The following is a 24,039-nucleotide window of genomic DNA, read 5'->3' on the forward strand; positions in this document are numbered from 1 at the left end:
ACACACACACACACACACACACACACACACACACACACACACACACAATCTCCATCTTCTTATTTTTGAATCTATTGTATTATTAAGGCACATTTTCTTTCCCAGGAGTTCTTCATAACTATCTTTCCTATCATTGACATTTCTTTAATGACGTCATGACGAAAAATGTTAAATCGTTAGTGACGAATATTCCAAGATACGCAACAACGAATTACTCGCTTATCTACAGATGACGATAGCTTTCCATGAAAGTAGTGGGTCTATTGATGACTAAACGCCAACACTTCTACGAGGATGAAACGTTTGTTAGTTTTTTTAATTTGAGTCTGTAAATTCTACTGAGATTTCTGATACAAAGAAAACAAATATTGATCTACGTTTTTAAGATTTATTTGTACCAAGAGGTATAATTTTTAGTTGACAATACACACAACTTTTCCACAGTCAATAAATATTGTAGGGCTTTATTTGATCAATAAATAAAAGATAGATCAGCTAAACTTGAGAGCACATGTATCTATGTACACAAAACGAAATTCTGAAGGATTTAGAGCGTAAGTTAAATTTGTAACTCACTCGAATTATAAAATAATATCTTATTCTACTCTGATTCCAAACCTTTTCGTTATCGTTCGAAAGAAAATGATCAACGCAAAACCAATTTTTATTGGAAACACAACGTGCAACACAATACTTTACAATCTGCACCCTTTTGTTTTCGATAATAGGGAAACGGCATTCATACGGTATTCTATTGTGACTGGACGAACAAAATATGCAATTTCCCGTACTGCTATAAAAATTATGCACGGACGAGTGTCAGAATAATTTGTCAAATAACTACGAGTATATATAGAGCCGATAGCTAAGTTCGCTTAATTCTGCGTTTTGTGAGAAGAATAATTTCAATTTTTAGAAATAGTAATTACTCTTTATAGGGATGATTGCATTGACGACACTAATTATAACGATGCTCGGTACGTTTGCATACAATAAAGTGGACCGTAGTGATTATATTGAGGATATTTAATCTCTATGTCAGAGGGTACATTGTGAACGTGCGCGGTGAACGTAGTCGCGACGGGGATCATTAATATTCGCGAGTTTGCAGGATTTAATAGGATATACGTTACCACAGAAGAGAATAACCAAGTGTATTCATCATTGACATTTATTTGCGTGGACGGCACCGTGATGCCATTAGCGAACGTTTGCGATGGTATCCCTCATTGTCCGGACTCGTCGGACGAAGTCGGAACACTGTGTCGTCACGTTGTGTAAGAAGATATTTCCCGTTAACTTTCGCCATTAGTCACTAAACAAGGAATGTCGCAAAGAACCGGATATTCTTGCTGAAGATAAAATAGTTAAAGCACAGATAAAGCTTCCTTTTTTTTTTACTTAATTATGATTACATTCTAATACTTGAGAAAAGTCTTAAATACTTTTTGCATATTTTACTTTTTATTCCAACGTTGTGGCGTTCTTCTGCTAAAACATTTTTATCTGCGAAGAAAAAATGCAAGTCTACATATATGCAAATCAATCTCCACGCACACGCGCGCGTGCGCGCAAGCATAATATTCTTCTCAATGCAATTAATAGAATATGCTGGTAACTCGAATAATCGTTAAGGAATATTTTGTATTATTGTATTAACTCGTTTTTGCAGATGTCCCACGCATATGTACAGATGCAATTACGGTGCCTGCGTGAGTCGCGCGGCGCGATGCGACGGTCTGGCGGATTGCGTGGACGCCAGCGACGAGATCGCTTGCGATCGAGATGCTAACGACGTTTGTTCCGACAGGGATTTTCAGTGTTCCACTGTTAATCAAGAGTGCATACCTTTCGCCGAGGTGTGCAACGGTCTGTAATCGTTAGATTAATTTTGACGACGATTTAATGCGAAATTGCATGAGCCGGTACAAGGTCACGCAACGTAAGGACAAGTGTACTCGTTTGAACTTGGAAATTTTTATCTCTGTGTTCTCTCCGCTTTTTATCAGGCTATAAAGATTGCTCGGACGGGAGCGATGAGAATACGACGATCTGCCGCGAATATACGTGTCCCGAGCACACGTTCCGTTGTGCGTACGGAGGCTGCGTTCATCAGGAAGTGGCCTGCGACGGTGTGAAGGATTGCGTCGACGGCACCGACGAAGACTCGAGCACGTGCGCAGCTGTCGATTGTCAGGATCAAGAAGAATGTTCACAATACGAGTGCCGGTTGGTTAAGAAATTTTATTTCTTCTTGATTAACAATTGTTAGTTAAAATTCCGACGGTTTATTTCTTACTTTAGAGACCAAGAATTCGCATGCGAGAATAGACGGCAGTGCCTACCGATAGCTAAAGTGTGCGACGGTACTCGGCACTGCGCAGACGCATCTGATGAGAGCGCGAAATTGTGCGAAGCACGTGAGTACGTATGCCGAGTATAATTCACGATCGAGTAATTTAATTTTCTCCGTAATTTAATTTTATAGTTAGAGAAATTTTAGAACTGCAGGTTCTAGGAGATCGACTATTTCATCAAAAATTAAATATTTTTATTAGTATCCGTTATCTTATTCAAATAACGAGAATTTCTTCGCGAAGCATCCACTTCCAGCATTTTCAGAGTACGAAAAAATTACTGCTCGCGCGAGATTATACGCAATAAAGATCACCGATTGTTCTTTATCTTTACAGATGTCCTGAAAATTGGTTCCGCTGCGCTTACGGCGGATGCATTCGATCGGAGCTGAAATGTAACTCTCGACTTAATTGCCACGATTGGAGCGACGAGGACGAGTCTCTGTGCGGGATAACGCTGCCCGAAGGTGCCTGCCGATTGCCCGCCGCGAAAGCGGGCACCCATTATAGCGTGAGCGGATGCTCTGGATGTCGGCCGGGCGAGGTTGTTCCCGAGCTCACGCGCCTCGATTACGCCTGCGACGTCGAAGGCACCTTGCAAGGTGCCAGTGAAATTTATTGTCAGAATAACCGCTGGTTTCCCGGTATTCCGAGTTGTACCTTCAGTAAGTACCTAACATTCTTCCCACGAGGACCACCGGTGTTCCAGGACGGAATGAGACTCTTTTTATCTATAAATTGTCCAAATAAATTATTAACTTACGATTGATCGTGTGCAACATATTTCAGGCAATGAAACGGAAGGAATAACATGCCCGGCGCTGTCCGAGACACATGATGCGATTAAACGATGCGAGGCGATGTGGGGTCCTCACGAGGGGTGGCTGCCCTGCGACCGGCCCCTCCCGGTTGGCACGCGGATTTTCCTCGAATGTCCTGCGTTTTACGAGCGTAGCAAAGGATCGTCCAGTGTTATGTGCCTTCACGACGGCACGTGGAGTCAATCGCTTCTGAGTTGTACTCCTATCTGCGGGATGAGGGACTCTACAGGTTTGACAATTGACGGGTTGTCATACTTATGGAATTAATTAAACAGAATCGTTTTACCGCTTCGTTAGAATCGTCGTAGTTGGAAGAAATACACGAAGAGTTTTAGAAGTTTTTAATATGTCCTTTGTTCTTTTTTATCGTTATAGTGCAAATATTTTTCTTATCAATATAAAACGGCATTTGTTAGTAAATCTTTAAATTTATTTAACTTGTACAAGAAATGTTAACATTCTTAGCGGCAGCATTGATCGTAAAGGGGTGGCGCGTCGAAGAGAAAGAGACATTGCCATGGCAAGCCACCCTCTTTTCGCACGAAGATGGTCAATGGAGATTCTTTTGCGGCGGCACGTTGATCGGAGAACGCGTTGTGTTAACTGCCGGTCACTGCGTTTGGAAGACCGCGGCGGACACGATGCGCGTCGCTTTAGGGACTCTCTCGAGTGATTTAAGTCAAGTAGGAGAAAATGCGCAGGTGATCGACGTGGAAAGTATCGAGCTGCAGAACGCGTATCAAGATCACGAGAGTAACTACGGCTCGGACATCGCGTTGCTGATTTTAAAGAGAGCTGCGACTATCAACTCGGTTGTTGGGCCAGTTTGCGTTCCTTGGCATTCCGATGAAACATTACTGGAATACCAGCGAAACGGTGGACTTGGATTAGTTGCCGGTAAGTTTAAATTTTGCATTAAAAATCTAGATAGAGTTAGAGAATAAAGTTCGAGAAAATTGAATGTTTTTACTTAGAGAAAACAAGGTTATTAGATAATATAATTATCAAATTTTTTATTTGATACGTTTAATAAATTCTTTATATTTCTTTATTTTATTTTATACACATACTGCTTAATATAATATAGACAAATTATTATTGTTTCTTAAAAGAAAAAAGAAAAAATATTAATATTTCTTTCTGAAGCTAATATTCTTACTATTATACTATACTCGTGTGTTGCTTGAAAATAAAATATTCAGTAAATTTGAAAACCACTAATATAAAACTTAAAAATCAAGTTATTAACTATTTGTTTAACAACAAATATAGATTTCCTTAACAATTCCTAGAATTTAAGAAATTTTTCAGGCATGGGGCTGACGGAGAATGACACATTCAGTCCAGTTTTGAGGGTAACTACGATGAAAATTATTTCTGACGACGAGTGTCGTCAAAACCAGAACAGAGATTTTCGAAAATATTTAACTTACACTTCCTTCTGCGCTGGATGGGCGAATGGTACTGGGGTATGTAATGGAGACAGCGGCGGGGGTTTGGTGCTTCAGCGGCCGAATTCCAGTGTTTGGGAAGTTCATGGAGTTGTTTCCGTGAGTCCACGGAGATTGGGCACCAATGTATGTGATCCGAACTTTTATGCTGTTTTTACGAAGGTACATTAACATAAATATATTCATAAATTTATATCAATAAATATATTAAAAGCGATCTGTAATATATTTATAACTTTATTATCTGCAAACTATATTCTATTCACTTAAGTGAAGTCTGTCAATGTTTTTTGTTATATTTCCTATAATATTTCTTTGTTCGCGATAATTGCCATTCATTATATTAATAGATTGTGTTATTTATATTATTAATAAATTATGTTATTTAAAATACTAATAGATTATATTATTTTTTATTACAGGTTTCTATGTACACCAATTGGATTCATGAGATTATCGAGAGCATACCTATAATCGGCCTATCTGATTTAAATCAACAACCAAACAGGGATAACATCGTTGTTTGATGAATAATAAACTAAATCAATTTCAATTGTAATATGTATGTAAATAAAATTAAACTATAAATGTGTGTACGTGTTTATTATACATATAATATATATTAAAATATATATATGTATAGAAAAATTTCATTATTTGTATAAATTATTGATGCAACCACATATCGATAAATTAAATTCCGTTTCTATTAATATTATCCCTTATTTTATTTCCTTTTTTCGAAAACAAAAGAATAGTTTCCCTCAAACACAAAGCAGACATGAGTAGCATGAATATTGACAATATGTCAAAACAGAAATAAGATTTACAATTTTATTTATTTAATTAAAAGATATTAATTAAAGACATGCATCTTTAAATAATTCTTAAATAATTCTAATCGGTGAAAATCTCTTTTTAGTAGTATATAATATAGGCGTTATAATTCCGTGCGTCTATATACGTCAGCATGACGAATCTTTCAATGACAACCGTAAGTATAATAACTAATAACATTAAAACAAATAACATATTTTAACGAGCTAAATACAACAAAACGAATAAAATCGAAGGATACAGATATATAAATAAGATCAACTTTTTAGAAGAAACAGAAAACTTTTTAAAGATATAAAATTTAATGTATTCGCACTATCTCTATACATTTAACGCTCGTTTCCGGCTAGACATTACTATCTTTTAATTTGTATGTCAATATTAGATTACACAGGAAATGCAGACAATACTTTTTACGAATGAGTTAACAACAGGCATAAGATATGACGACGTATACATCTCACCGAGTCATATAAAATTCGACGAAGCCTTCGAAGGAGTTACGTATCGACAACGTATTGTTATCAAGAACATCGGATATAAACCTGCGTTTATCAGAATTCGCCAACTGAATTTTATAGTAAATATGCTTAACATAAATAGATTATAATTACGAAATTTTAAGAAATAGGAAATTCTCAATGGTTAACGCTTTCGAATAGGCTTTTCAAGTAAAAGCTTTGAAAAGTGGCATACGGATCAGTCCTGGCTTAAGTATAACAACATACGTGACCTACACGTTCAAAAGAACGTCCATATCACATGCAATAATTCCTATTGAAATCAATGGAAAGATTTTCGATTATCACGTGATATCTACTTTAGCCATCGAATATATCAGCATCGAACCAAAGTTGATAGACTTTGGTACTATCGATATTGGTTATTCGTCCGGTTTAAAAATAGTAACAATCCGTAATGAAGGAAGCAAGAGCACCAGGTATCCACGTTATTTTTAGAAATTTCTCGTATATTAGAAATAATATCGCAATGTATTTTTTTATATCTTTATTTTTAAAAAATATTTTTAAGTAATTCTTGCTATTTTTCTTTTTTGTTATATAAAAAGACAATTTCAGATTATGGAAATTATTTATATTTATGTAAATATATAGATCAGTTATTAGACTTTTTGCGCAATTTATATTTTATTCAAATAAAAAATAAATTTAAATATTATATATAAAGAAATATGTTTGATATAAAATAATTTGGTAAAAATCTAAAATTTTCCAGATTTGCGATTGATCTCGGGCAAAATGATCTAGACTTAATGATAAAGCCTCTTCGTGGAAGAATCAAACCGCAAAAGGAGATAAAACTTCAAGTCGAATTAATGGGCGTAAATGAAGGCACTTTTTACAGTGAATTTTGGTAAGACGTCCTCGCTATTTGTCATGATAACTTTTTATCATCGTAAGAAAGATTCGTACGAACTTTTTCAGGATTAAGTCTACTCCGAACATACGTGTTCCCATCAAAGTGCGGGTCATTGTACCGAAATTGGTAGTTTATCACACAAATACGACCGGAGATTTCACGCTCATCGATTTTCCACCTACGGTAGAAAATACCTGTAGGTACGATACCTTTGTCCTGCGTAACCTTTCGTCTCGAGCTTGCAGTTATGTTGTCCTCGGTGAGATCGATAACGAAGTAAAGTGCATTCGGGTACGGAACAATTGTTCCTGATAAATTAAAGATTTTAGCCAGTAACGGATTATCGAAAGTGTCCTTAGAAAAGCTTTAGTAAAATAATTTTACCATTCTCTATTTAAAACTATTAAAATCTGTGTTTAGGATTTGTAGAACACTGTCTAGATAGATATATATTTGAACAGTTATCGAATTGTTTATTTAATCTATAAAAGTCTTTAATATATATATATATATATTTTTTTTGAACATTTTTTTTCAATATTAACATATGCGAGAGAAAAGTATCAGACGTAGATATAACTGATAAGCTAGCGTCATTAAGCTGGAATCCTCGAAATGCATGGATTTTATATGATAAATCAGATAAATTGATATATTCCCTGTCACTGACTTAATCAATCTGACTTGCATGTAATGAGATTCTTACTAAAATTATTTTTGCAGGACATTGACCGTAAGCAATATCTGACTTATAGTGTTTTTGAAATTCATCCGGTTGAAGGGCGAATAAACCCATTTCAAGGTATCATCTTTGAAATAAAGTGAGTCGAATTATTGTATCATTGCATATTGAACAAGATCTATTATAAAAGGTACAAATATACACATTATACATATTAAAAGACAAATATCTAATAAATATATAATTGCAGATTTTCACCAATAAATACATTGCAACGGAGAAAAGAACACGAGCAGAAGCAGCTGAGCAAATGTGAAAATGAATGTCCAAGTCTAATGAAAAATAGAGATTTTATGCAATTTATTAGAATAGCCAGAGTACATTGTACAGAATCGGATGATATCACCAGTGTGTCTCTTTTAATTTATTTTGCATTGCAGTCAACTAAATAAATATTTATTTAAATAATATTTCTCCAGGGATTGAGCCTGTAAAGGATATTGCGATGGATAATTCATTATCACAAAAAATTTATATACGTGAGTGATTTCTTTCTAATAATTTGTATCTTAAAAAAATTTATTAAAACCAATATAGCTTATGTTTGTGTGTTTTAAATAAGTCTTTAGATTACTCTTGAATCTTTTGAATAATTTCTCGGGTAATCATGTAATAGTTATAATAAATAATATATGTAATTAATTACTTTGTTATATATTTGTGAACAGAAGAATCAATGATGGAAATTTCATCCATGTTAATGTCCCGTGCATCAAGTACTGATTCAGGAATCTGCGATGTAATAAAGCTTTGTCTTTACGGTGAGGTAGAAGCGGTACAATTGCATCTCGAACCTGATACCCTCTATTTCGGAGACTTAATTGTCGGTCAGATATCGCAGCGCGTACTTCGCTTGACAAATCCTTCCGCTGTCGCACCGATATATCTAGAATGTGCGCCGAATGCAGCTGCACGTTGCTGTCCGAATTGGATGAGACTCAAGCCGAAAACGTCGATCGAAATTCTCGTTAAAGTTTGCGGCAAAGAAAGCAGTAAATTACTACAAAAATTTTGCTTCTATATTTATATTAAACAAATAAATTATATATATTTTGTTAACACCCTATGTATTTTGTTAACCCGTTTGTGTCTCTGGTCTTTCTTTGAAATTCCGTCGAGCCGCTCCAAAGTATTGAGCACAGCTTAGAATTTATTTTTACAGTTGAACCTTCCTTCAAGTTGTTCTTCAATGTCGCAGCAGATTCTTACGATTCGACCGCGTCCAGACGACGCTTTGGAAGAATAAAAGTCGGAAGTTACTTCGTTGAATGCACGGTGAATATTATTTTCAAGTCTAAGAAAGGACTTTTAAGTAAGCTTACGTTAAATAATTCAGTCGGTAAAAATTTGAATTTCCTGACGTTTTAAAAATTGACTTGAATTTTTAATAAAGGTAAAAAAAGCTTGCCAACAAAAATAATAGATGATGACGAGGAAATTATGAACCGCCTTTTACGCTCACCCAAATGGAAACTATTATATAAAGATTATTCGGAAGTAATAAGTAGATTTGCGGGAAATGTAAGATCTCCGTTCAAGAAATCGATTTCGACAACCAAGGCAGCTGTATTGATACCTTTATCGCCTTTACAAATATACAAAGTCCACATTTATCCAACCACCTTCGCCTTTGGAATGGTAAGTAAATCCAATATTATATAACTCATAAAATTGATCAAGAGTGTCAAAATCACAAAAAAATTGCTCAGAAACTTATTATCTTAGAAAGAGATCTTATTCATCTGAGAAAGGAATAATATAAAGGTCATAAACATTTATTTTTAATGTATTCTCTCTCTATTTTTCTCTCTCTTTTATTTGTCTCTTTATTATATAGTAAAATTTTTAGAAAAAATTTTACACTATGAAACCATTTATAAAAACTTTTGAACATTTCATCGATTTCGTGAATTATAATAAACTGTACGAACAAGAGCGATGATTCTAATCGAAGCTCGTTAAATTATTTTAATCATGGACATCGAGTAATTGGGTAGGTAGCACCGAATAGCTTCAACTACCGTCGTTTGGTTGTAAAGAATACGAACGACGTTCCAGTGATGATTCGATTAATAAGTTTATCAACCAAGAGCATCTACTTTCCGGAAGGCCACTTAATGATCTTGCAACCAGGCTCGATAATGACAAGATTAGTCGAGTATTTTGCGGACGGAGTTGGCAAGTTTAATGGATATATCAATTATGTGATTAACGATAATCACTCTTTCGAGCTCAATATTACTGCTTACATCGTTCAAAAGCAACTGTATATTGACAAAAGAGAGATTGAATTTGGGAAGGAATGGTCGAAAGGAGAAGTTTATCGACCTTTGGCCTCTGTTGTCCAAATTACAAACAAATTGGATGCAAAAATATGTTTCAGGTAAAATGCATTTTTTTTGTAAACAAGGATAATTCGTCTAATAAAAGAATTGTTTCAAAATAATTAAAAAATTATATACATAAAAAGTAATATACTAACAAGAGTAACAAGCGAACATTTGAGAAAGCAAGTAGCGATTTATGTATGTATGTTTAAAATTCAGAGTATAAATGAGAGATTTCTCGGACAGATCGTTGGCTTAGTATTAATTTCCGAGTTTGAAATACATACGACGTGGCTTTTTTCTGAATCAATATCTCAACATAATGGGAAATTTTGAAGATGTTTAACTATAAGGAATAATTGAATCTTTTTTTAAGCGTCCACTTGTGATCTCGATAAATCTCGAACTTGTAGAATAACTCGAATAATTTAAAATACAACGCAGAATAATAAATTCGTTACAGGTGGGAAGTGCCAGCGGCGTCTGGATTCCATATAGAACCGAGATCGGGTTCCGTACGGGGTAACGCTACGTTACACGTTTACGTGCGCTACGAGCACTCCGATAACGCTAAAGATAATTACGCTCAAGCATTGATGAAGTGCGAGAGCGGAAGTCGCGTGTCCCTGCGACTTAGCGTACCGCGATTTGTACCGAAGGTCGAATTCGTGAGCGACAACGCGAATCTGGGGGAAATACCTCTCAATTTGCCGACGAGGGTGGTCGCCGTTCTTCAAAACTTTGAATTCAACGAGGTGACGTACGAGATAGATAGCGCGTCACTGATACGCGGCTGTAACGTTAATCAGCTACGAGGGAAGATATCCCCGCGCGGTATCGCAATTCTTGAGGCACGTTCTCCATCAATTTTTCTCTCTCTCTCTTTTAAATAGTAAAATTTTGCAATATGCAAACGACATTTATTATCGTTTAGGTGTATCTTACGTTCGACGTTTGCTGTCGCTTTACTACAACAATTGCCGTTACGATTCAAGGATGTCTACAATTACTATATAGGATAAATGGCAGCGTATCATTTCCGCGATTGAAGCTTCTGCCGCAACGAATAGACGTAAAACGTCTCAGCATTGACGCTCTTCAAACTTACCAGATAACAGCCACAAATGTCGGGACAACGTTATTGAAATTGCAAGTTTTGTTGGAAGAACATCCCGAATTTCACGTCTCTTTATTGGAAAATGGCAAAAGTTTGGAGATAGGTAAGCGGGTTCGGTAGTATAAAAATAATGAAGTAAAAGATAACTTCGATGAAGAATTAGAAAGGATGGCAAATATATAGATGTAGTAAAAATTTGGAAGTAGGTAAGCAGACATGGCAGTATCCTAAAATAATAAAGTAAAAAATATCTCGACAAGAGAATAGTATTTTTTTAAGAAACATATATTTATAATTATAATTAATATTTTGATAATCGCGAGATAAATAAAAAATTATAAATTTTAGCTAATGAATCGAATAATTTGATTGCAATTTATATATTCGATAAACAAAAAGGTACGGAAGGGATAATCATCGTCTCAGGTGCAAGTCAAACTCTTTATCTGCACTTTCAACCAGTCGATTTGGCCAGCTACGCTTTCTATTTGCCGATCGTGATAAATCAGCTCCTCGGTCCGGTGTCGATGCTGAATCCCAAGAGCATTCGACCAGCGGAATTTTTGAAATCGCATGAAGCACATTATGCGCATTTACCGGGTTTTGCTATAACGCCGTTGCCTGATAAGCTGCCGACTATATCTATCGATTATACCGTGGCTAGCCGCGTTATTTTCTTCAGCAAACTTTCGTTCCGATTCAACGCTGCGACTAACAAAGTAAGATTCCGCGCATGTACCAATAAAATAAAAACAGAAAACTCAAAATAGAAGTATAAAAATACTGTAATACAAAAAGATTCATGTAAAAACATGCAGACAAAATTTCTATGCACAGAGATAAAATATGTTTGCTTTCGTAGACCGTAAATTTTATATTGAGAGTCATTTTAAGCTAATTTTAATTCAACCATTTTTATCATTCTTCGCCATCAGCTGTCCGAAGAATTGTTCATAGAGAATCGGGCAACGTCGAGGGAAATAGCGATGTTGATAAACATCGAGGAATTTAACAAAGCTGATTGCCCGTTCGCCATAGAGCGGTCTCACGGTGCGGAGATTAGAAGGACGTTAGACTCGATCGAGTGTACTTTAGGTCCCGGCGGTAGCGTCTCCTTCGTTCTCGAGTTCAAGCCGAGAAGACGCGGCAGCTTTAACGCGGAGTTACCGATATACGTTCGCGGCGAGCCCGACGACAGCGTCTTCAATAAATTACGCCTCGACGGCGAGTTTCCCGCCAGTTCGATCGACGTCGAGCCGATGGAGATATATTTCACGGCCGTTCCTCTCGGCGTGGTGATAGAGGAAAAGTTTCGGATCCGTGCGAGGCACTTTGATAACACGGCGTTTATACGGTCGAACTTTTTAACGACGACCGCGACGCCGCGATGGAGCGGTGATTACAAAGACGAGTTGTTGCGCGTCGAGTTCCCGAACGGCAACGTTGTCTCTCCCCAATCGTGAGCTGGACTACTTTTTTCTCGCGTATTGTTAAAAAATATATTAATATAACGATTAAATAATTGTAATCTAATAATATTTAAATATTTATGTAGCGGAGAATTATTATATTATTCTTTTTCCGATTATGTCAAATTAACAAAAATAACATTTTATGCGAGAATATTTAAGGTTGTTTTTTGTTGCGAGAAGATACGTGGAACTTGAAGCAAGAATAACGTTCAAGAGCGAACAACCGGTATCGTTTTGCTTAACTATTGAATTTTCGGACGATCGCGCGCTTGCCGCGTGTTTTTTAACGGTGTATGCCACAGCGGATAATAATTTACTAACGACGTACATGTATCCCATGAAGCCCACCTTTGATAAGACTTACGGCAGATATCTGGATAAACATGTCTCGTGTCCATCAGTATCATCGGATAGCGCAACAGACGAGGACGATTACGATAATGAAGGAATTTCTCGCACACGCAGACACGTGCGTTTCTATTTTTTCACTTTTTCGATTTGCCATGGAACAAATTCTTCAGAGAATGAGAATGACGATGTAATTCTGCTAAATTCAGTTTTTGATATCGCAGATACGCGATAATATTTATTTATTCGTGAATAAATCACAAAAGGTCGCAATTGGCTTCCATTTTAATAACGTATATGACAAAATTTTATTATAATTTTACGTGTCCCATAAAGCTCACTTTAAACGACCGAATAATTCACGTCAGATTTTTTAAAATAAAATTCTGCTTATAATTTTATATATCGTGTGTTTTTTAATGTGTATGCGTGTATTTTAGTTCTTCAAGTGCATTTTCTGTTACGCGGTACAGAAAATTATAATTAAAATTTTATCTTGGATTTTAATACAAATTATAGATACATAGATAATTATTTAAAGTGGACTTAATATACGACACTCATACATATATAACAATACGGAGTATGAGATGAATAAAATGTCATCCTGAATTCTGACGCGTTGTAACAATAGACCGTTTAAAATCGTTCTTATGTAAGCCATTGAAGATTGGATTTATCAGAATTATGTCAGTTCTAATTTTCGTTCTTCAGAATTGATAAAAATGATTACAATTTTATGGTTTGTACTTTCTCATAGTCTTTCTTATAATATCGTTTATTCAGACAAGAATATGCTGTAATATCATAGACTTTAGTGTGCTTTTATATCTTTCTGAAGTATCTGTTTTGATAATAGAACAAAATAGAACCATTTGCATATATTTTATTAATATAACCTACCCGTTTAAATTCAGAGCGAATTACTCGAATCAAGACTCAGTATTACTTCGCATTTTAATGATCAAAGCAGAAGTTTTGTCGATAAAACGACAGATTCGAAGTTGCATTGGAACAAAGAAAGAAATGATAATGGAATAGGTAACGAGAATATTCAAGTAGATGGAAAACGGACGCTGAATGATAACGGTAAACGAGTATCGATTCGCAAAAGACCTTCCGCGCTTTCTATGGCTTTCGGAACGAGGGACCGCAAATTCTCCGACAGATTATTGCATCTTAGTTATCCCGCCAGCAATCGAAAAGAGTAAGTTACGAAAAATGAGAAACAAAATTTATATTTGTCCTATTTGTCATATTTAGTGTAAGAACTTAAGACGTCTTGAATTATAGCCATTAAAGATAAATTTGTATGACTGGAAGAGCTTAAAAGTGACTTTAGATTGTTCTTCTTTAAACTGAAGCTTAACATAAAGCAGTTCTTATTACTTTAATGATTAAGACAATTAGTTGGCAGTTAAAATTAACACAAATATTTATTTAAGAAAGTATAAATGCATAGAATAAAATGTGTATAAAGTGTGTATAAAATAATGTTTTACTATTTAAGTTATAATCATCGCAGTGAATCTTTTATATATCTTCCCAGATTTTATAAGGATTTATTGAATATTTAGGAACCGTCAATTTGATAGTTAATTAAAATTCTGCAAATCAAATTTAATTTATAGATATTATAAAATGTAATATGACTGTTGCTCATATCTTTCATGTATTTATTTTTATTAGCGATCACGAGAAACATATGGGGAGAATAATGACGATTATGGAAGAATGGATGTATTCGGGACCATTGAAATTTTGTTTTTATCCAAACATTCCTTACGGCATTACGGCAGCTTTTTCGTACTTCCACATGAAGAAAAGATCATACGTGAGAAATTCTAAACGGGAAAACGGTGTGCCTATGCTATCGTTCATCGATGTCCTCGAATCGCTTGTAGGACCAAATATTCGCACTTATCTAGGAGAATTGTAATATTGTAACATTAATAAATTATTGTACATGCTTCCTCGAGTACATCGTTTCTTCGTTCAAGGTCGAAGCAACTGTTACCTGAAAATGATATTGAAAGAATCGATTACATCCTCCAGTTATATAACAAGATACTCGACTTTCTTCTGTCTCAAGGAGCGTATTTAGTTCACGTTTCGCCGCAATTTCTTCTCAATTACAACGATTATCTAATTAGCACTGACATCGTACAAAGCAATGTTAGTTATAAGCTATACGAGTTTATATAATCTCGCTTTTTTAAGTGGCAATAATAAGATTAATCCATTAATCCAATTAATCCATTAAGATTAATCCAATTAATCCATTAAAGGCCAATAAACGGGAGAAACTTTTAGCTAAATTACAGTTTCATGAAGATCTATCTGTCTACGATTAATTACGTTACAGGCACGAAGAAAAAGGCTTTTCAATACGAATTGTGTGCCACGTGAACGACTGCCGCGGCAATTATTCGAGTCGCGAAATAAGCAATCCTGGTTGGATGTGATTTCGCAGACGTACAAGTGTTTCGTGCTCCGTGGAATACATGAGCGTAAATTCTGGACGTCGCCGCCTACCTCGCCGAGAAGATCCACGGTGTATCGGGAATCGATAGTATCGTCTACGTCGAGGTCTGTTATTGCGTTACGTAATTTTACAATTGCATCTTTAATTGGGTATGCATTTCCTAGTTTGCCGAGGCAATACGACCTACACGAGAGAGCCATTCAGAGTATCGCAAATTCGCCAAGCTGCGAACTCGCTTCCGATGATCGTTGCGCGGAAGAAAAGTTTCTGCTGGCTTGGTTGCAGTATCATTACGAGCAACAGCGTGCGCGAGATTGGATGACCGATCGCTGTGCAATCTTGAGTCTGCGAGAAAAGCAGGATGTGGCCGAGCGTCGCACGATCCAGAATTTTAATTATGATCTGTCAGATAGCCTCGTGCTAATCGCGGCTACCGCGGCCTACTGTCCCTTTCTCATCGACGAATGCTTCAGCAACTTGTACATTTGCCCGGGAAACAAACAAGAAGTAATTCAGTGTCGAGAATAATTTTTGTAAATAGTATTATTTTTTTAATTTTATGCAATTTACCATGACTGTTATAAAGACGAAGAAGAAAGTATAGAATTATAGAATAAAGAACACGATATTAAATTGACGGTTGTAATAATTTAACAAATTATCGTTATTTGCAATCTTAAATCATGATACAATTCTAATTATATTGGGTGTAAACTACATAATTTTTGCAGATATTGCATAACGCTATTTGTCTAGTCACCGCTTGGAGGAAAATACGACTTGGCTTCATAATTACGCCAATGCAATTAATTAATCCGAATCAAGTGCAAATACTAATGCTGGTCGTCCATCTTTTTCAAGTTTTGCCGACGTACGTACCTCGCGCCAAGGTTTGTGCATAAAAAAATTATAAATTTACCATTACTTTTATATTTTATATTGCAATACTTTTATAATACTTTTACTAATACTTTCTAAATGGAAGACTTTAATCCTCAAACACATAGTCTCATATCACGCGTGTAAATTGAACAACATTACTGTTATTTGTTTTATTGTTACAGATCAAATTTAGCTGTCCACTGTCCCAAACCGTAACAAAGCAAATAAGCGTTTCGAATCCGACGGACAATATTGTGAATTATTTATTGTTGCTCGTAAACGATGTCAATCGTTTTTTTACCATCCTGAAGCCCGTATCGGTCTTGCGTTTAAACGCGCACGGCAGCGGCCAAATACAAATACAGTTTCATGCCAAGAAAATACGGAAAAACAGAGGTGAAGTATAAACTCATTTTAAATTATTTTTTTAAGCTCCCAAATCCTCACCCCGATTGTACAGGACGTTTTATTTAACTGGACAAAATGACTTACTTAATGAGATTTCTTTAACTCTCGCGTGTAACATCGGATTTATTAATTCACCAACAGCGTACTTGGTGCTTTGCGGACGGGCTATTGGACCGTATTTCGGAAGGAATCAGACTATCGTCTTGGAGGGTCATATCGATAATTTGGGAATTGCGAGCGAGTATACTATACGCAGCAAACTGTACGAGATTGTCGAAACAAATCTGAAAATCAATGTACCCTACCAAAACGCGGCAGAATACGAAATATGGATGACGGACGAACGGCCGAGCCACCCCTGTAAGAAAAAATAAAATCTTTGAAATATCGAAGATTTTTAAGACTCGCTCACTTCCGTAAATACGAAGAACTTATCGACGTTTTTCCAGTATAAAAACCCGATAACAATCCATATCTGCTAAAAGTTACTTTTTTATCTAAACTCGTGCAAAATGCAACGTGCTCAACTATAATATTTTATTATATTATCTTTATTCTGAAAAACGTCTAAAAAAAACTGTTTATATTAGTAATTTGTAATAGTTGCATTCGACACGTTTGATATGTTCCAAGCTAATTCATTATTCTTAATTTTATGATAAACGATATAAGATACACTGTCAAATATTAAAGGATGGAATTTAAACCAATGCCTTGAATTAAATAACATTTTATTTTTAACTAACATGTCGTTTATGATTAAAAATGACTTAAATTAAGTATAACTTGACACAAATTTTAACAGCGTAATAATAATTTAATAATCAGAATATTATTAATTTTATAATATATACAGATATAACAATATATGCAGATATAATGTGACATAATCGTAACCTACATATTTTTAGCGACCCTAAAAATAACGCGATGGCGCGAATTGCGAGCCAGGAAAATACCAAGAAGACTTTTCCTGAATCAGGAATCAATAGTAGTCGCTGAGGGTGCATCAAAGGCGCAGTTATCGATCAGTGTGGCGTGCATCACACCCAAGCAACGAACGTTTTGGTTGATCTTCCAAGCAAAAACGGGCGACTTCATTATCCAAGTACGAGCGAATTATTTTTTTTTTTTACGACAGACGAAAATACAAGGTCGTCTATAAATGATTCAAAATATGGAGAAAATATATTACGTGCATATGAAGTGTTGAATATTTTAATAAATAATTATAATAATATATATTTTTTAAAGATAGCTTATTTAATCAAGATAAGCTCCATTGGTATCAACACATTTCTCCCAACAATTGTGTACAATGAATAAGCCATTTTCAAAAAAATCTGTATTTTAAAAATCAATGAATTGTTTTAAAACTCTTTTGACATTATATACCTTTATTTTTAAAAATCTATTTCTTATTTACAAAATGATATTTGAAATATTTGAAAATATAATAATTTGTAGACGACAAATCTGGTGAATAAGGATTTGGATGTAAAACTTTTACAATTCAATTTATTTAGCTTTATTGTTGTTATTCAAAATCTATGCAGTCATTAAGAACTATTACTCCATAATAGATAATCAATGTTGGACACTATTTTTACTTATATCTATTTTTCTAGCGAGTTCTTTTGTCGTTTGGCTAGGATCCTCTTTTACTAAAACTCTAAAAATGCCATTATCAACTAAAACTTTATCATGTGACTCATTTTGCAAAGAAACATTTCCAGAATGAAATTTTTGAAATCAATGCTATATTGCAGTTCTTTTATTAACATCAGTGTTTTCTACAAAAGCTCTGTTAATATTACAAGTAATTGCAGTAACATTTTTAATTTAAATTCATATAAAAAGTTTATACAAGTTTCATTAGAATTCAATCAATTCATGCTTATTACTTTAAACAAAACAACCAAAACGTGTCTTTGAAAATAAATTTAGCACAATAACTACAGTGATAAGCGTAACTAATGATAACTAATAATATAATAAGTAAATAAATTGTATATAAAATTGTGCTCTATGAAATTAATATAACTAATGTAATAGTGTATCAATAGGTTTATTCGTTTTAGCTGAACTTCTTGCATAGTTTATCTTTTCTCTTTTTCTCTCCATTGTGAAAAGAAAAAGAGGAAAGAAACCGTACAAAAGAAGTTCAGCTAAAACGAACAAGCCTAATATCTTCAATTAGCAAAACATTTTATGTGCACTAATTTAATATTTAGAATCTGGAAAAAATTAAAGATACACCGATAATTCAATAAAATTATACGTTTCTTATTGATTGTAACAGATAAATTCGGTTTGGCAAACGTCGGTCAACGATCGCCTCGTTGTCGAGTGGACCGCTCAAGGTGAATGCATTTGCTCAAATCAGCGAAGTGGCGTAAGAGACAATTGTTTGTTTAACGTCAGCTTACCTGTACCATCCTGCAATGTTCAGCTTCGGAAATGTGTAGCTCAGATGTTTCAAAAAACTCTTGAATCGAAGGAACGTCTGTTCTGGTCCAAATACTTAAGTACGTCATTCTAGTGAATCGTATAACAACTAAAGATATTAAAATGCTTATTATTAGCCGAATCTGTTTAGTTTATTCGTAACTCTATACTTAGACACCACGCATATCTCAAATCGGGACATATGACGTCTTAAAGACGTCATTAAACGACTTCAAGACGTCTAATGATGTAACGTCTTTAAGACGTCTTATGTCCCCGATTTGAAACATTATGTTCACTGGGTAGTCTATTTATTTTGCCACGTGGACAAATAATTGTCATTTTTATGTTGCTACCTTTTTTACTCAATTTCTAATTCCTCTCTTATGTTGTTTTTAGATACCCATATCGAGCTACGATTAATAAAATGGTTGATGGGAGATGACGTTGATTCCGCAGCTTTGGAATTTGTCCATGTTTTTAATACTGCCGTCACATATAAAGTTACAATTTCGGACAAATTGAGTCCTCTTATTCTACCAGAATGCTTCACTATACAAGGCAAGTAAGATTCAGACTGTATATGCTTAATTTGATTTTTTTTTCTATTGTATACACAAGATAGTACATTTAAAAGGATAGACTTAATTTATCTTTGTTATCGTTTTCAAAAATGCGAAAATATATCATTGCCTTCTACTATCATTCACCCATAAATAATTCCATCTTTGAATAATTTGGAGTCGATATTTACGTAACTAAAATGTTCCCCTGCAACAACTTTTTAATTTTTCAAACTATTAAAAATCTAGAGAAAATTCAAGAATTAAGTTTTGAAGATGCAAGAATAGGATGTAATTTTGTTTTTAATTTAATTAATTAAGAGGCAAAGAATCATATGAATTTGTTTGGCATTATACGACAAGAAATAATTCTTTTCATCCATAGTATAGTTTGATAAGATAAATATATTTATATATATTCATTATTCCTATAATACATGTATATTTCAATTTGCATGTATCTTATGTAAATTGTTATATCTTATGTGTTTCCAGTAAAAATAGAGATTTTGATTACTTATACATGTATGTCTAGATGTGAGGTTGTCCAACCAGCAAGTTCCAATGATTATACATGTTCTACCAACAACTCCTCCATTATATGAAGCAACAATCACTCTTACATCCTTGGATGATAAAGAACTTCGAGTGTACACCATCAGCTGCTTACGATCATAAAGTTATTGTTATTATATGATTATGCATCAGGTAAGTGTAAAGAAAACTTGTTAGATCGTAAATTTCGAATTTACTTTCTATTTTGGTGTAGAGAACTTATAGAAGTGTTTTGGGATTTGGAGAAAGGGAAAATGAGATAAAAATATAGAATGGTAGTAATCATCATAATCACAATTATGTGCTTTTTAATATGCATGTATTTAACAATAATTGTTCGTATATACATAGATTCAATTTAAAAATTATTATGATAAAATTTTGTTTATACGATAAAATTCTTACAATTTTTTTTTTCAAGACCAAGATTATCTCATTGTTTTACCATTGCTAGAAAATCTGTTTCTAATCAATGATTCTAATTAATAGTTGATCACGGCAGTAAAACAGTAAATGATTAATCGTATAATAGAGAACGCATATAATGTATATAATATACAATTAAACTAACGAAGATGTAACTAAACGCTTACATTTCATTAAATAATTCGGGCTATGTATACTATATATAGTATATATAGTAGTAGTAGATATTTTTCGCGGACAAATATACGACATATTTGACACATGTAATTTAATTAAAATTCTATAGAGTTCTCTTTGCTATCGCTCGAGCTACGTAATTGAGTCGAAGATTATTCGATATCACAATCGGGTAACTAAGTTAATATTTAATAAAACAATGACGATAATTCTTGACTAATTTTAGCTTGCACAGAATAGATATATAAAGAAATAAATGATATATATGAATAGACATGAAGAAAGAATAAACATGAAATATTGACATAGTATCTTGTTTTAAAATGACTATGAAAAATCATGAAAGAAGCAATAAATAATATTTGAACATAATTAAGGGTCAAAAAATTTACAAAAAAAATTCGATTTGCATATTTAAAAATGTCCTAGCTATAAATAATCTAACTTCCACGCATATATTCACATTTGGTTGCACATTACTTGCACATATGGAATCAATACGTGGAATTTTTTAAAGTAAATCTCTGCACTTTATCTTTCATTGCTTTTTCACAATCACGTTACCACAAATTCAGAAATATATCTATATTAAGGCAAATTTTGCCTCTCGTCATATTATTTTTCCTAAAGCTGTGCAGATAGCAAAGTTCGTGATCATTCAAGTTCGATTACTCTCACAAAGATCAGGTACTTGCTAAATCTGATTAATAATCATATGAATATTTTCGATTATCCGTACCTTATTACGTAACCACAAAAATCAATAAAATATATCATTTATTTTGTGGAAAAAGTAATATTTTAGTGTGGAGAACTTATAGAAGTGTTTTGGGATTTGGAGAAAGAGACAAAGGAAAAATGGAGTAAAAATGTGGAATGGTACTAATTATCATAATTACAATATATGTGATTTTTATAAGGAAATAAATATTTGTACTGTTAAGGAAATAATTAAAGACATTAAAAAATCCGTATAAGGCATTGGATATCTGAAAATTTCAAATGATTGTACGCTCCTAAAACCATATAGTACTCATCAATGGAACGAGCATTCGCATTCAATAATCGTTTATGTACGGATTAGTGAACACGAGCGAGTAGACAATTAAACTCACTCGTGCTTGCAAATGATCCGGCTAATATTGGGATATCAAAGGAAAGATGTGTTCACGCCTATCCGATGTGAACGACCGTTCCTTTAATTAGACTGTTCGGCGAGCAGTTTATTTCGTGTCTTCGGTCAGAAAGGCTGTCCAATATAAAATGGCCAAATGATAAAAATTTGAAACTCATAAAGAGTTACAGAATCCATCCCGCATTGTGGGATGCTATTAATAAATATTATAAAGTAAAAAATGAAAAAAAGATGCGTAGAAAGAATTAGCTGCATTAATGAGAACAGAAAATTAGCAGAAATTAAAAAGAAAATACAATCACTTCTTGTGTTATTAAAAGGAAACGGCAAAGAGTCCTTGCTATTATACGATCTGCTCGCTATCACTTTTTGAATCAATTGCAAACCCGGGAAAAAAAGATTATATATAATTATATATAAATATATATAATTATATATAATGCAATTATATATGAATTTTGTCTCTATATGATCATATATAATCATATATAATCATATATGTACATATATAATGAGATATATATGTAAATATATATAGTCATATATATAGTCAATCAATAAATATTAAAAAAGAATTCTGTTAACTTCGATTAAGGAATAACGCATTGATAAATTAAGTGTATATTTTTTTCAAAAGCTAGAATCAAAGGTGAAATGATTTACGTATAACTTGGCGCTGCTTGGCATGAGATACTGCCGTATCTCTTGATACCATTCTTATACCATTGTTCGTCAAATTTTAAACAGGAGTGAATTTGTGCCAGTATGGACGTAGAGCAAATATTTCGATCGAACACGAGCGAGCATTTATGTAAATATGGGCAAACGCTCGTTGTTGCACGCTCGTAGGTACTCGCTCCATTGGTGAGTACGCGGCTTAATATTTACTATTTACTGTAGTAAAGGAGCAGCATCGAAACACACTGTATACATGCACCGTATGCATAAGGATAGATACAGGTGCGTTTCTTCTTTCAATTTACTTTAATTATGTTCATAATTGTTTAAACTATATTTAAAACTATTAGACAATACGTATGTCAAGCTTTTCTTTTATTTTCTTTCATCATGCTTTTGGCTTGCATTAAGAGATAATCGAAGGATGCCTCTTCATTTCCTTGAGACAATCTCGGAGTGTTACTCCTCATATCGTCTGTTAAGAAAATATAATTGCTATAAGCATCAGACAATAATACTTTGTACATATATATGTACAATATATTAGTAATGTAATTAATTCTCTCTTACCAAGATCAGCATACGTGGAATTGCAAAAGGCTCTACGACCCCCAAAGCATATATCATATCTAGGTAAAGACGGATTGTCATTACCGTGCTCCTTAGCTTCAAACGCATCATTTCTGTACTCAAAAGTGACGAAACCGTAATTATCGCTGAAATCAATCATATATTGTAGATGAGAATAGTAATTTCAAGAAAATAATGAAGTCAATGATATAATGTTAAGAAAATAATAAAGTGGATTGTAAAGACACATACCCGCGTTCACGAAAATGTAAACTAACATCTACAATAGGTCCAAATGCCTCAAATCTTCTACGTAGATCAGTTTTGGTAATTCCTTCGTTTATGCGTCCCACATATAACACTCTCCGTTCGTCTATTTCCTTCTTTTTTACTTTGTTATAAGTGTATTCATAGGGTTTGTGATAAGGACGTAACGGCGATCTACTAGAAACAAATTATAAAAATAATGAAAGGATCTTCGTTCGAACTTGTATTGTTATGTTAATAGAATTTTACATACACGGCTATCTATTAGGGCGCATAGTTAATTGACACCAATGGAAAAATTTAGGGTAAATCTTCAGAATAGGGCCTTTTCCGAATTTTGATATTTTCTTGCGGTTTTCTTGGTAAAAACCTTTGTTGTGACTCCGACAGTGATAATCAATCGGGGGAGCCCGAAAAATATGCACCCTACCTATTTTTTTTTCCTATTTTAGTAAATCTGAAGGAAAGCTCACTCCTCTCCGATTTCGATGAAATAAGGCTCAATTAAAGCGTTTTTGCTCAAAATGACTAAAAGTATTTAATTGAACTATTTCAGGACTACCGCACCTCCCCCGAAAGCACGGGGGGGGGGG

At 34.1% G+C, this 24,039-nt stretch overlaps 2 protein-coding genes across 9 annotated transcripts in view; one reads left to right on the forward strand and one right to left on the reverse strand.

The window, feature by feature from the left end:
• The first annotated feature begins 940 nt into the window (after positions 1–940).
• Positions 941–19,644, forward strand: LOC112465004. Its single transcript, XM_025032347.1, has 21 exons — positions 941–977; positions 1,076–1,277; positions 1,673–1,869; positions 2,010–2,229; positions 2,305–2,424; positions 2,694–3,022; positions 3,147–3,269; positions 3,644–4,075; positions 4,490–4,791; positions 6,129–6,406; positions 6,912–7,137; positions 7,570–7,667; positions 7,779–7,936; positions 8,260–8,580; positions 8,751–8,900; positions 9,698–9,971; positions 10,379–10,766; positions 10,850–11,135; positions 11,432–11,751; positions 18,930–19,155; positions 19,475–19,644. The coding sequence occupies exons 1-21, from the start codon at positions 941–943 to the stop codon at positions 19,642–19,644; spliced, it is 4,857 nt and encodes a 1,618-aa protein (XP_024888115.1).
• Positions 19,645–22,474: 2,830 nt separating this feature from the next.
• Positions 22,475–24,039, reverse strand: part of LOC112465010 — a 23,878-nt gene continuing 22,313 nt past the window's right edge. For 6 of the 8 annotated variants that reach the window (XM_025032363.1, XM_025032362.1, XM_025032361.1 and 3 more), the window contains exons 13-15: positions 23,432–23,623; positions 23,180–23,325; positions 22,475–23,084 (exon numbers count right to left, since the gene is read on the reverse strand). In XM_025032363.1, the coding sequence (XP_024888131.1) occupies positions 22,972–23,084; positions 23,180–23,325; positions 23,432–23,623 (451 nt within the window). In that variant the 3' untranslated portion in view covers positions 22,475–22,971. The remainder of the gene's footprint in view (positions 23,085–23,179; positions 23,326–23,431; positions 23,624–24,039) is intronic. The other 2 variants (XM_025032366.1, XM_025032360.1) reach the window with 1 other exon arrangement.

This window comes from Temnothorax curvispinosus, unplaced genomic scaffold (genome assembly GCF_003070985.1).
Source record: "Temnothorax curvispinosus isolate PA1 unplaced genomic scaffold, ASM307098v1 QBEX01014798.1, whole genome shotgun sequence".
NCBI classification, from domain to species: Eukaryota; Metazoa; Arthropoda; class Insecta; order Hymenoptera; family Formicidae; genus Temnothorax; species Temnothorax curvispinosus.

What these genes read in the sequence shown, in the direction of transcription:
- LOC112465004 (XM_025032347.1), top strand. Translation starts at nt 941, where the DNA reads ATGATTGCATTGACGACACTAATTATAACGATGCTCG. An exon ending in ACGAAGTAAAGTGCATTCGG is followed by an intron (nt 7,138 to 7,569) that starts GTACGGAACAAT and finishes TTATTTTTGCAG; the next exon opens with GACATTGACCGTAAGCAATA. An exon ending in GCGGTATCGCAATTCTTGAG is followed by an intron (nt 10,767 to 10,849) that starts GCACGTTCTCCA and finishes ATTATCGTTTAG; the next exon opens with GTGTATCTTACGTTCGACGT.